Below are 14554 nucleotides of genomic sequence, written 5' to 3' on the forward strand. Positions count from 1 at the left end.
CGGTCGAATGTGCGTCAGTACCTGGTTCTGACCATCTCCCAGATCTCCCAGCCAAGTCCCCTTTCTGTCACTGTCTCTTCCTATCCTGCCAGGAACTCACTCTGCCTGGATGTTATTCTGCCGGCCCATCCGCTTTTCACACCGCTCTGGAATTTTGCAGTATTCCGGCATTCCTGCCCCCATCATCCCCTTCTGACCCTGGTTGGGTCTGGATACGGCTGGGAAGGAACCAGGGTCTGAGTGAAGGGTCCTATATCCGCAGACTACGCACTGACACTCCTGCCCTGTTGACTGGAGCCCATGTGTGACTTGGACGGTCAGGGTGCTGTTTGTATGGCACGGGCGCGCCGTGTACACATAGACCTCTCGCTTTATGACCCTGGCTCTGGGACTGGTGAGCGTTAGTACCGCGGTGTACAGGGATCGCACTGACAGAGATCGTAGACAGGGCCATGGGAACATATCTCCAGTCATGTTGTCTCTCTCTCTCTCTGAGGGAAATGTATGTCAGTAGAGTAAAGTAATGGGGTGAGGGAGTTGACCTTTGCTGAAATGGAGCTAAGGAATCAGTGGAGAAAGTATCAGAACAGATCTGATTTACCTCGATTAGATCAAAGTCAGTACTGTCAAGTGGTACATCAAATGTGTTTTATAGCTGTATTCCAGGCTAGACAACGTATGTGACAGTTGATCTGCTCCCTAATGTTGTGTTCCTCATTGAGGTCAGGTCAGAGATTGATGCCTTTGCTTTGAGCTATTATGATTTGTGGCGTAATATCGTGGAAAGGAGATATGCTAGCTGGCTAGGTGTTAGGTAAGCCTTTACTCTCTCCATCCGGCTGTGCAGGCCAGGGATGGATGAGGACAGAGGGAGACAGAGGGAGTGTGATCAGGCTCTGAGGGCTTCTTTCATGACATCCTGAGAACCTCCCCCATCTTCCTCCACATACCTCAGCTGTGCCCTGTGACCCCCTGTCTCAGAGAAAGGCTTTGGTGCCATGATAAGGCCTAGCATCCTGAACCCCCCCCCCCATGTTAGCCTGTGGAGGCTCATCACAGTGATAATGGCCTTTAAAGGCTTCAGATGACTTCAGAGCCTGATAACCAATTCCCATCTTCATAGGAAGTCACCCGCTTAGGCAACTTTTGCATAAGCTTTAGCCCATCTGTGAACTCTTGACCCGGGGCGCTGCCATTGGCTTATCCCAGCCTTCCTGTTCCGCGAACAAAGGGTCATCCCACTTTGGAGGTTTTAATCTGATTGATTGAGTGGAGCGTCTGTGTGTCGTTTTACATTTCACCGGCCTTCTCATCAATCTCTGTTCCTTGCTGTACCACAACACGATGCTACTTGATGTTGCTGTATGTTTCAGCCCTCAAATGTTCCCTAAGTCTGTTCTCTGTGTCTCTCTCACAGTACGCTACACACAAACACAGCCCAAACTGTACTCTATTCATTTGACATAGTTAAATGTCTGAATGCCTCATCAAACAGCGTTTTTTTTTGACCACACTGACGCTTTCGCCCTTCCCTGACGCTCTCTCTCCTCTCCCCCTCTCTCGCTCTCTTTCTTTCTCTCTCCCTCTCTCTCCCTCTATCTCTCTCCAGGCGTTTGAACCGGAACAAGCTGCAGGTTCTCCCAGAGCTGCTGTTCCAGTCCACACCCAAGCTTGGCCGCCTGTAAGTCACAACGCTACTTCTCTTTTGATATCTGATCGCTGGGAAACAAAGTCAACTTCCCCACTGTTTTAATTTCAATCATTGTCTCGGATGGGGGTTTCCGCCCAAATATTTAGCTTCCCATACAGTTTGAAGAGGAGAGGAGGTTTGCGGTCAGTGCAGGGACAGTCACCATGTTATTATTCTTTAACCCCCCCCCCCCCCCCCAGATGTTGGGCTTTTATTTGGGTTGCGGATCCCTGCTAGGTGTAAGGTGACACAGCCCGGCTCTGTACTCCTGTCCATGAGGTGAAGGTGTGCTAGGGGGAATGTTTTCCTGGGACCGGAGGGGGTAACTGCAAAATTTTTATTCCCGAATATCCATTTCGCCGAGCTCTTTGAATGCATGGCCTGGTCACACCGCAGCCGTTAGCCTTGCTGTCAGGGAGGACTAGAGCCGGTCCTCAGAGAAACGCGTACTCAGGCTCGCCCTGGGTGGAACCGACAACCCGGCCCTGAACTTTACTAGTGTTTACTTTGGGGCTCTCTCAACAAGTGGAAGAATATGTGACACAGGAGCAGCGTTGGGGCTCTATTAACTTGGGTTTAGCGTATTTTCTTTTTTGTTCTACTGTGAAATGTTTCCATTAGGAAAACAGAGAGATTGGAACTGCCAAATAATACGTTAATCTCTTTCAAAATGTCCTTGTTCCCTTCATTGTTCTGGAGATTACTCCAGAGATGAATTCGCGGCCTATTTGTTCACACTGTGCGGCTTCATGTAGCGGTGATGACTTGATCCGCGTCTGACGACAGCAGTCATGGCTCTGTTTAAAGAAATGAGACTCTCTGCTGCCAATTGAACAGCAGTTTGTGTTTCTCCTCTGAGCTATCGATGCTGTCTCAGAAACACTTGTTGAGAATGACAGTTTAATATCCTCTCCTTCCTATGCTGCTCCACCATAAAAGCATTATTGGCAATGAATTTTGTATTTTTTTTTATTTATCAGAGGTTAATAAGGCATTCTTTACAATCCCAGACAGTTTATAAGGAGTGGAAAGAATGGACAAAGTCCAAAGCGAATACTGTAAATCTCTCTGTTCTTATCCTTTTACCATCAGCAAATTTAAATTATAGTGTCTGAAGTTTCCCCCAAAGTTCTTTTGAGTTCTTTATCCGGTGACGTTTTGCTATGTCTAAACTATCCTGTAATGAAGGCTCTCCTAATCTGGTCGGAGAGAGAGGTGGTTTACGAGGGGTTCATAACCTCTCCCTGTCATACTTGGTTATTATCTGTAATGTTAGTGTGATATGAATTGCCTAACCCCTAACCCTGGTATTAAAAACCTTGCTCGGGCCGGCCAGGCTGAGACAGCTGTAGAAAGCATACGCAGCGCATCACAGTCCAACAGGTTTATTTGATGTGAGTCCTGCCCTTGCCCTCTCCCTTCGCACTAGCCAGCGTTCCAGGAAACATTCTGCTGCTTTGGGTCAGGTCAGAGAAAGGTAATGGCTGCATCCATTAACTTAGCTGCAAGAGTCAAGACCGAGGGAGAGGAAGTGAAAAGAAAAGAAAGATGGTCTGTCCCGTCGGTCCGGGGGACTTTGATATGAATGTGCCATCATGCAAACAAATGCATAATAGATGAGCTGGAGACAGGGGTGACCGAGCAGACTGCCTCACAGCTACATCCACAGGCAGGCTCAGGTATTGGCTGATGGGGCCAGGGACAGTGAGGGTTGTGGTGGTGGTGGTGGGGTAGGAGGGCTGGGGCTGGAGCCTGGTGCCCCAGAGTTGGTGGATTGGTTGAGGTTAGGGTTGGGGGAGGGAGGCTACCCTATGCCTGGCCTGGGTCGGTGGGATGGATCATGGATCGTGGATGATCATGATGGAGCCACTGGGCTGCTGGCTGGGGCGTTTGTGGTCAGCGTTCCCTGTGCAGGCCCACTCTGCTTGGAAGGAATGCGGTTAGAGTTACAGGGCTGAGACTGCAGCTCCGCTCTGCAGAGCACTGTCTGTGTGGGCCAAGGAAGCAGGGGCCTCTCTCTCTCTCTCTCTCTCTCTCTCTCTCTCTCTCTCTCTCTCTCTCTCTCTCTCTCTCTCTCTGCAAGGATAGCTCTCTATCTAGCAGGGGATTTCTGTCCCTCTCTTTCTATTTCTCTCTCTGCTCTCTCTCTGTATCTCTATCCTCCTCCTCCTATTCACTGACTGCCCCTCTAGATGTCTTCAACCTGATGGCTAACGGAAAGCAAATGAAGAATTAGAGGGAGGCCATGAAGATGCCTGCTCCTGTTTATTAATGGTGACTGGGATTAGGCCCCCCCATATTAACTCCACTTCCTCTTGACTGGCTGGTTGGTCGTCAGGCCCCCATGTTGTGGTGTTTGAACGCAGGATATTTCAGCCAACAATACCCATGGGACTCAACCACTCCCTGCTAAAGGCCTGCTCAGGTTGCATGTGATTGGTGCGCATGGAGGGCGTAATGCACAACGTTTTCTTATCCCCCACCCCTCTAGTCAATTGAGAGTCCTCTCTTTAATCTTGGTGAGCAATTATCCATTAGTGAGTAGAGTAGTTAGCCTGTCTGAATGCTATGGCCAGCAGTGTAGTGGTGGTAATGTAAGTCTCACTACTCCTCAGAAACTCATTGTGATTGATTCCGCCAGAAGAAGAAGTAGTTGGACGCCTGCTCGGTGCCAGAGGCTGGGCATGGGCCAGCTACATCGCCACTCCGTACTCCCAACCCCCCCCGGCCCCTTCCAAACACTGCTATCGTTTGCCCACAGTTTGTTATCGCGTCAGGAATCGTTCTGTTGTTTTCCCATCACTTTGGGTCCAGTTCCGGTTCGTTTGGTTTTCGCGGGACTCCATATTTGCTAGAAACAGGTAACTCTCCCCCGCATTTCGTTTCTCACGCCTGTTGGACGAGGAACTGATTTAGCGAACACACAGAAGCGGCAGATTGAGCTTTTTCCTAGTCTTCTTCTCTGTATTAAAGCACAGTGCTTTAAACCAAGGCCTGCAGAACAGACATGCATGTAGACTACTGTAGCACCCCGTATCAGTGTTTCTCTTTAAAGCTCTTAAGCTGGCAAACAAGCTGTGTGGCTGTGTACTGCCTGACCACAATGCTCCTCCTGCCTGCGATATCTGCCTAATAATTCAATACGTCCCGAATGCATAAACCATGGAGCCCTGGCACGCAGCTCAGCCATTGGGTCCTCTGATTGTTTTCAGAGAAATGAAGCTCTCCCAGAATGCAAGCCAAATGTCTTCCAAAATAGGGCTGCACTCAGCCAGTTTCTGGAGGCCAGACAGCTTTGTGATTTACTCCAAAGACATATTTAGATAAATACAAGCTACAAAGACATTGGAGCTCTGCTTCTGAGCCACTGAGAACCGGACGGGGCACAGCTTGTTGGTAGATACAGAACTTTTTGTTTTGTTTAGTTTAATTTATTAGGATCCCCATTAGCTACTGCACATGCAGCAGCTCCTCTTCCTGGGGTCCACATAAAACATACAAATGCATGACAAAGTATAGAACAGTTATAGACAAGAACAACATAAGATATTTTTTACTTTGAATTTAATGTAATAATAATAAAATGACATATATTGGAAAGAGACAACAAAAATACTATTTACACACTTTTCATATATACAGTGCCTTCAGAAAGTATTCAGACCCCTTGACTTTTTCCAGCCTAATTCCAAAAAAGTATTCAATTGTTTTCCCCCCTAATCAATCTACACACAATAGCCCATAACGACAAAGACATTTTTGCAAATGTATTTAAAAAAAAGTCATTAATAAACATTTTTCATTTCCATATGTACTAGGAAGCTAAGTGTTTATTTCTTGGGCTTCAGGAATCTGACTGAAAAAGTGCCCCAGGCCTTGAAAAATAAACAATTCAACTGATTGAAAGTATGAGGGGATATCGGTGAACAAATACCGCGGTCAAGGCTATGAGGGTGCAATGAGTGGAGCTTGCCCAGGTGTTCAAAAGCGCTTATCAATCCGAGAGCCTAATGCTTCTTAGGTAGTTCTTTATGAGTTTTAGTTTAGAAAATAATCTCTCCGCAGAAGCGACAGGTACAGTAAAAACAGCTTTAATTGCCGTAGCAACATCAGGGAAACTGGGCAGAAGGGAGTGGTGCTTCAAAATAAAGCAGTTCTGTGACATCCTTAATTGAGCCTGTCATTGTCTTTAATTGCCGGCATCAACACGTTACGGAAAGATATTAACTGTATAGGAAGCTCTGGGGACAGGCCGTCTATATACTGAACAGCTAATAAATTGGCAGATGCAAACAGATTATCATCTTTAGCGGACAACAGTTTTTGAGGGCTTGAACAACAACAAAAAAGAGGTTTGCGATTTCCTTCATGCTGGTGAACTGGCTTTTGAGTTGTTTGGTTGCAGTATGAACAGTCCCTTATCTCTGGTATATCTTGGCTAAGTTTATATCATTCCACACTAAGTTTAAATTGTGTGCAGCGCAATGGGCATGTAATTCACAATGTCTCAGGAAAGACTGTCTGGGTTGGCAATACTCAGTATAGAAAACAGTTGGGCCCGCAACCTGGACCTACAGGCCGTGGTGAAAACATTTTCACACAAAAAAAGGAGGACTCCAAGAGACCAGGGGAGTCTCTCAAGCTGGATTTCATTTAATTTACCGTGAATATTGCAGGCCATTTGTGTAGGCTATTAGCCAGACAAAATCCGCTGAGTTCAACAATAAATAGTGGCTGAATTTATCCTCAAGCTGACTACTTTTTCCCTCATTGTTAGGCTATTTGATGTGTAATTTTTATAAACAGTTTATAAATGGCAGCTAAATCTGGTATATAGCTATAGATAGTACACTGCATAATGAAACAATCCCTAGTAAGCTACTGTTTTGAGGGTGGACTGACTGTATTATTTGGCATTAATAGAATGTTTTTTATGCACAACAAATTTCAATCCAAGCTCGGAGAGAGCACTAGGACGGCTCATGTCATGCAGGTTCCGGTAGCCTATATAGGACTGTTGCATAATCAACAAAATCTATTGGTAGCTGATTAGTATGTTGTTGCATCAGAAATACATTTTACAATCTGCCATGTTTGAATTTCCGACTTTAATTACTGAACAAGTAATTACATTATTGCCACCAGCCAGCAGTCTAATAATGGATGCTTTGTGACACCGTGTATAGCACAGGTCCAATTCATTCCACGGACAGCTGAGTGTCTGCAGGTTTTCACTCCTCTCTTGTGCTTGATTGATGAATTAAGGTCACCAATTAGTAAAGAACTCTCCTCACCTGGTTGTCTAGGTCTTATTTGAAAGGGAAAAACCCCAAACCTGCAGACACTAGGCCCTCCATGGAGTCAGTTTGACAACCCTGGGGCATAGCTTTGTGAAGCATTAGGCTTAACATGAGAAAATGACGACCAAATAGGCCTACCCATAAGCATTTATCAATTAGTTAAAACGTTGCTGTACATGCCCTGGCACCACAGAAAGCCTGTCATCGATTCGATAGGCATGCAGCTGTATAGACATGTTGCAATTCCAGCACCATGGACAGCGATTGGCAGTCTATACTTTGTGAGTGGCTGTCTGGCTGACACATTCGATTTTTATTTTATTTTAGGGGGGGGGGGGGGGCAAACGCCGACCTTGCGGTGGGGGGGGGGTCCAGAGAAACTGCGTTACACCAGTGCATCACACACATATTCTCAGGTACTGACAGTTTGCACTTGGTGGCCTGTAGCAGCCCCCAAAAAGAAGAGTCTTCAGATGAGGCAGGTGAACCTGCAACCACAGCACTTCTACTTCATTTGCCTCTCGGAGCATTACAGAAATATGTCTCTGAATATATACAACAACACCTCCCCCGTAGACATTCCTGTCTTTTCTATAGATGATATATCCTTGTATTCTTACTGCTGTATCATCAAAGGTGCTGTCTAAGTGAGCCTCAGAAATGGCTAATATATTTATATTATCTAAGATTAGCAAATTACTAATCTCATGAACTTTGTTTCTGAGGCTACATATATTTACATGAGTTAACTTTAACCCTTTACTGGGTCGCTTATCTAAACCAGAACTCATAATGATAATAGGTTGCATTTCCAAAAATGCATTTCTGATAATAACAAAGAAAGAATTCATGCATTTTTTGCAGATTATGTTCAGCAGATGCCTTGTCTGGTTTATCTCCGCTGCAGCAGGGTGCTCTAGTCTCCATTCCATTTCTGCATGGTTGTCTTGCTGGACTGTTGCAGGGGGTTGCTGTCCTGTCGGCATGGGAGGTAGTGACGTTTTGTGTTTTTGGTTAGTATGCAGTGTTCTGAGTGGGAGCTGTCGGCTTGGTGGGCGGTCCCACAGGACAAGATCAAACAGTGAAACTTAATATAGCCAATTATGCTCCAATGGGAGATCTGTCAATTACTACTCTCTGTCTCTCACTCTCGCTCTCTGCCGCCCCCCTGCTGTTTCCAGCCAGAGACGATATGTCATTGCCAGTAGGTACTTAACCTTGTCAAGTATCTGGAAATTCGAAGCTCAGTCTAGGCAGGTCGAACACAGACCCAAAGCAATTCCCACTGGGGGATGCTGCCTGCATGATCGTTTTTGTTTCTGCTGACAGAAGGAATGAATAAATGGCAACGTGAAATCTGGCATCCCAACAGCTTTGTCTCACCTCAGCATTTATCGACCCTGCGAGGAGCAGAGGAAGGAATGTTTGCTGGGGAACTTTATTCGAATTGTGTTTGTGTGCATGCGCTTTGGCAGCCAACATGTCTTTAAGTTACCGGCAGCAACACCTTACCACTCTAAAGTTACCAGCTAGAGGGTGAGAGGCTATGAAATGTTGTCGGGAGTTGGCTGTCTATTTTATAGAGCAAATAATGTATATGTATGTGGTGTGTACTAAAATAGCAAAGAAACATGTGGTAGCAATTGAATGTCCAAATAAAGGTAAGGAAACATGCAATAGGACGTAGCTTTTAAACTGCATATTTTGTTACTGTTAATACCTTCCCCTGACCTATTTGAATTTTGTAAGCTACAGGCTATGGATGAGCTTTCTTAGCAGCCAACAGCACTCACACAATGTTTGTTTAATCACAATTAAGGTTTACATGTGAAGCGTAATTAAAAACAGCTGTGTCTTTGGAAACTTGGACCGGGAAGAGCTGAGATATCCTCCGTGTCACGAGCAGAAGAGAAAGGACCTTTTGTTGACTGCTTTTCTTACCGAGCAGAGGAAAAATAATCAACCCTGTTTTGAATTGTAGCTTTATTTTTCTTGAGGGGCTTTTAAAACTGGCTGCTCGGGTCTGGGTTTTTTAAGCACACAATTGTTATGTTTCCTCATAAGATATTCAAGACAGATTGAAAAGATTAAGATATACACAACACGACCAAAAGTATGTGGACACCTGCTCGTTGAACATCTCATTCCAAAATCATGGGCATTAATGTGGAGTTGGTCCGTCCCTTTGCTGCTATAACAGCCTCCACTCTTCTGTGAATGTTTTCCACTAGATGTTGGAACATTGCTGCGGAGACTTGCTTCCATTCAGCCACAAGAGCATTAGTGAGGTTGGGCAGTGATGTTGGTCGATTAGGCCTGGCTCGCAGTCTGCGTTCTAATTCATCCCAAAGGTGTTCGATGGGGTTGAGGTCAGGGCTCTGTGCAGGCCAGTCAAGTTCTTCCCCACCGATCTCGACAAACCATTTATGTATGGACCTCGCGTTGTGCACGGGAGCATTGTCATGCTGAAAAAAAACAGGAAAGGGCCTTTCCCAAACTGTTGCCACAAAGTTGGAAGAATTGTCTAGAATGTCATTGTATGCTGTAACGTTAAGATTTCACTTCACTGGAACTAAGGGGGCTAGCCCGAACCATGAAAAACAGCCCCAGACCATTATTCCTCCTCCACCAAACTTTACAGTTGACACTATGCATTCGGGCAGGCAATGTTCTCCTGGCATCCGCCCAAACCCAGGTTCGTCTGTCAGACTGCCAGATGGTGAAGCGTGATTCATCACTCCAGAGAGCGGGTTTCCACTGCTCCAGAGTCCAATGGTAGCGAGCTTTACACCAGTCCAGCCGACACTTGGCATTGTGCATGGTGATCTTAGGCTTGTGTGCGCCTGCTCGGCCGTGAAAACCCATTTCATGAAACTGCTGACTAACAGTTATTGTGCTGATGTGGCTTCCAGAAGCAATTTGGAATTTGGTAGTAAGTGTTGCAACCGAGGACAGACGATTTTTACGCACTATGCTTGTGTGGTCTACCACTTCGCGGCAGAGCCGTTGTTGCTCCTAGACTTTTCCACTTCACAATAACAGCACCAGGGCAGCTCTAGCAGGGCAGAAATTTGATGAACTGACTTGTTGGAAAGGTGGCATCCTATGATAGTACCACGTTGAAAGTCACTGAGCTCTACAGTAAGGCCATTCTACTGACAATGTTTGTCTATAGAGATTGCATGGCTGTTTGCTTAATTTTATACACCTGTCAGCAACCGGTGTGGCGGAAATAGCCGAAACCACTCATTTGAAGGGGTGTCCACATACTTTTGTATATATGGTGTATAAAGTCATTCATATCTTGAGTATATATATTTCAGGAAATATATTGAGATATATTGAGACACCACAGTATGTGTACAGTATACTGTTAAGATGACAGACAGTGGATCAGGGGAACAATTTTACGGCATTATTTACAGTAGGGATCGGATGGGACTGAGGCACATATAAATCTCCCTGCATGGTGTGGGGCCTGCACAGCCACCCAGTGCTGTATACTGCTGTTTCTGCTTCTGGGGACTCTGTTAGTTCTGCAGACAAGGAGCGTGCCGGCCCCCATGTGTGCTGCTGCTGGAAACTTTACTGCAATCCTGGAGCTGGCCTATGTCACACACACAGCCTTTCTGAGAGGCATACGCTCCGTCTATAGGCATAGGCAGAGAGAGGGGGAGAGGGAGGGGAGAAGGGGGATTGTGAGGTCTCTTGGGTCACTAGCAGCTCCTAAAGCCTAGGCTGGTGATTTATTTTGTTTTAGCAAAGTCTGATTGCTACAAATGAACCTCACAATCTTTATCGCTCTCGTAATTGCAGACACAGATGTCTTTGGTACACAATTACACAGACATGCATACACAAAGACAGGCATACATACTCTCTCTTACTTTCCTTCTCTCTCTCTCTCTCTCTCTCTCTCTCTCTCTCTCTCTCTCTCAACACAAGCACGCACTCATGTTTGCACACACACAAATACAAACACATACACACGCACACACACAACAGCTATGTAGTAGCATGAAGGAGATCTCTGATCTAATAGCTAGTGGTTTTCCAGTCTGGGTGGAAACAGGCCATTTGCAGGGGTGGTTTCTCATCCGTGGGACTCGGAGAGGAAAGGAGAGAGTGTATGGAATGGGAGTCGTGTTTTACAGTGTGTGGGTCAGAGAGGATGGGTTTTACTGGATGGTTTTTCCTGGCCGTGAGGAGAGGAGAGCTGTAGGCCGCGAGGAGGGCTGCTTGCCCTGAGGACCGCCTTGCCCTGCCGACTGGCTGGCTGGCTCTGTGTAAACTACCCATGTCTGTGTTCAGGGGTAGTCCCTCTGGGGTTGCCCCTATCTTTCTTCTCTCCCTCCTGTCCTGCACTCAGTCCTTACCTCTACTGACCCATTTCACTGAACCCACTGAACTACTTACTCTCAATGTCTCAGTAGCATTGCAGATTTTTACTTATAGGTACTGTAGGTAATACACATTTTAACTTATAGGTACTGGAGATAATACACATTTTACATTATACGTACAGTAGGTAATACACATTGTAACTTATAGGGACTGGAGATAATACACATTTTACATTATACGTACAGTAGGTAATACACATTGTAAATTATAGGTACTGTAGGTAATACACATTGTAACTTATACGTACTGTAGGTAATACACATTGTAACTTATAGGTACTGGAGATAATACACATTTTACATTATACGCACAGTAGGTAATACACATTGTAACTTATAGGTACTGTAGGTAATACACATTGTAACTTATAGGTACTGTAGGTAATACACATTGTAACTTATACGTACAGTAGGTAATACACATTGTAACTTATAGGTACTGTAGGTAATAAGGGCCTTTTCTTTTTACAATAACGAACATAACCCTAAGCACATGGTAGGGGAAAGGGTTGAATACTGGTAGGCCTACAGTGGGTTGCAGGGGTGACTGACTGTTTGAATATGGGCATAAAGGTTGTATAAGACGTCCATAATGTGTAAGTGCAGAGAAGGGGCTGTAATGTCTGGTGCTTAGGCTCCATTAAGGGATTAGCTTCCATAGGGGAGGAGAGGGGCCGCACCGCCACCGAAACTACTCACACTTTTCACTCAGACACTGGCTGTTTTTCTTACAGTAAAAATAGCACCGCCACCAAAATATACAGTCAGAAGAGCTGATTCAACCATATATTATCATCAAGGTCAAATTCATGGATTTGATTCGTCGATGCTGCTGTCACACTCTCCTGATCCCAGTAAATGTTTAGGGGGATCACCAGGCTGTCAGTGGCTCTCCAGTGAGAGGTTATGAAGACTGCCTTCTTGGCCAGTCTGTCTGTCAAACAGCCTGCCCCCCCCCCCCCCCCCCCCCCCCCCCCCAGCCACACACCCACACACACCCCCATCAGATACAGTATCTTTCTGTCTGTCTTTCTGTCTCTCTCGCGGACCCAGGGATAGAGGGAAAGAGGCCTAATGCCCTACGACGATTGAGGGTGCCTGTAATTTGGGAAATAGTTTGGGGCTATTATCCACCGGGGTGTTTATCACAGGTGGTTCCCATGACGACCAGCAGAGATAATAATTGGATTTAAATGGGCTGCACATGTTTCAAAAGGGCAGAACGAATGTAATACCCACTTCCACTTCCTTTCTCTTTCTCTCTCTCTTTCTCTGTCTTTTTCTCTCTCTCTCTCGCACGCTCTCTTTTTCTCACTCTCTCTGTGTCAATCTCACTCAATTTCTCAGCTCATACATCTCATTTCCACCTATGGCAGGTGAACCTCAGTAGCTAAAGTCAACTGTTATGTTGTCCAACTGTTTCTGTACTGTCTATAGTCTTTAGCCGCAGTCCAGAGGCTATATCAGAGTCACACTGATCATCCACTAGAGAGAGAGAGCTAGGCACATGAATAGTGACACCGGATTTAAACATGTTTCCAGTAAATACAGTGTGCATTTAAGCCAATTAAAAATATTTTTATACTCATATTTACTCAAGCTGTTGAGGAAGTAGGATCGGGCGGGGCATATGTTACATGAGACATTAAAACAACCTTCATTTCCTCGCTTGGTACCCCTGTACACTTTGAAAGGCATTATGGGGGATTGTGTATGTAAAAATCAGAAAGTCATATACGAGGGCTTTAGCTTTGTTTAGGCTGAGAATTCTTCCAAGGCTTAAGCTACGTGCTGCAAGACCTCCCCCGTCAACTGCGACCTTATGGGAACCATTGGCAGGAGGTGGGTTTGTTTTTGCAAGTGTGAACTAAGCACAGAGCTGAGCTGGAATGTGCTTTTTGCTTATGCAATGTGCATCCAGGCACAGGGGAGAGAAAACAAACAAAGAAATATAAAATCTCCGCCAACATCCTGCCTGCCTCTCTGCTTCTACTGGACTCTGCCCCGCTCCGCTTGTCGATGCCCTTCACACAAGGTTGATAAAGAATTCTGACAACCAGTACATTTGCCGCGGGGTGCAATGTTTACCGGAACATCCGAATTTGCGTCGGACAAACAGGCCTGTCGGTTTTGTCAGCATCTTGGTACACGCATCAACGCTCACCCAGACAGAAATGTTTACTAGGCAGAAGTGTCAGCCGCTCGCTACGTTTTAGCCATCCTTCCTACGCCACAGGCCTCCTGTGACAGGCCTCCTGTGGTCGGACTGGGAATCACTCTCGCCTCGAAACATCATCCCCGTTTAGGTTGGTTTTACGCCGGTCGGTTGGGTGGCAAGAGTTGTGCAGTTGTCACCAGTCACCACAGCAAAGAGGTGATGATGATGGGCCAGTGAGTCGGTGACCATGGTAAACAGTGTGTGTTTCAAATGGGCCCTATCGGTGCCATTTGGGACACAGTCCAGGTCACCTCAGAAGGGGACGAGCGGTGGCGGTGGCACTGTCATTAAAGAGGACTTGGTTTATTGGATGGAGACGGCATGCAGGGCCGGGTGCTATGGTCACTTTAACGAGAAAGCAGCAAGGCTTCAAGCCTCAGTGGGCTCAGCTCAGCTCATTCACACTCCTCCACAGAGCCCTTGGTTTTATTACCAGGGGACAATTGTCAGTTAGCTAATTACAGCTGCCTTTTATGATCTATAGCAATGTGTGTCCGCCGCCATAGTGACTGTGTCCCGCAAGCGACAGTGGGATGCTGCTGGGATTCATAGAGTTACTCGGAGAGAATGAGTTGATTTATGTTCCACTGTGTTGTGTGTTTCTTTTATCGCCGCGTGAGAGTGTCTTTGAACAGTCAGCCCCAGCGGTTCTAGTCTGTGCTGTGCGTGTGCATTCATTGCAGATGCTTCGTCCTCCATGTTGTGAGTTGTTGTTTGGTTGAACTCGCTAACCGGGGCGGTGAATTATTACACACTAAAGGGATCTGGCTGTCTGCTTATAGTCTACTCGCTGAATATGCATGGCTCTTCTTTTCTATAGAAGCAGCCTGGAAACTGTGGCAGTTTAAATATGTGTGTAGGGAAGCTTGCTGCAATATGTTATGTTCTCTTCCGTCGGTCTTTAGCCTTATAGGAGCCAGCACAGTTGGATCATGGTTCCCCT

At 46.0% G+C, this 14554-nt stretch overlaps 1 protein-coding gene across 1 annotated transcript in view; it reads left to right on the forward strand.

Moving 5' to 3' along the window:
• The window catches only part of LOC106604933 (slit homolog 2 protein), a 197614-nt gene that overhangs the window by 20474 nt on the left and 162586 nt on the right, over positions 1–14554 (forward strand). Inside the window, 1 exon segment of the mRNA XM_082974923.1 lies at positions 1610–1681. Within this exon segment, the coding sequence (XP_082831049.1) occupies positions 1610–1681 (72 nt within the window).

Source organism: Salmo salar, chromosome 05 (genome assembly GCF_965601325.2).
Source record: "Salmo salar chromosome 05, fSalSal1, whole genome shotgun sequence".
Classification (NCBI taxonomy): Eukaryota; Metazoa; Chordata; class Actinopteri; order Salmoniformes; family Salmonidae; genus Salmo; species Salmo salar.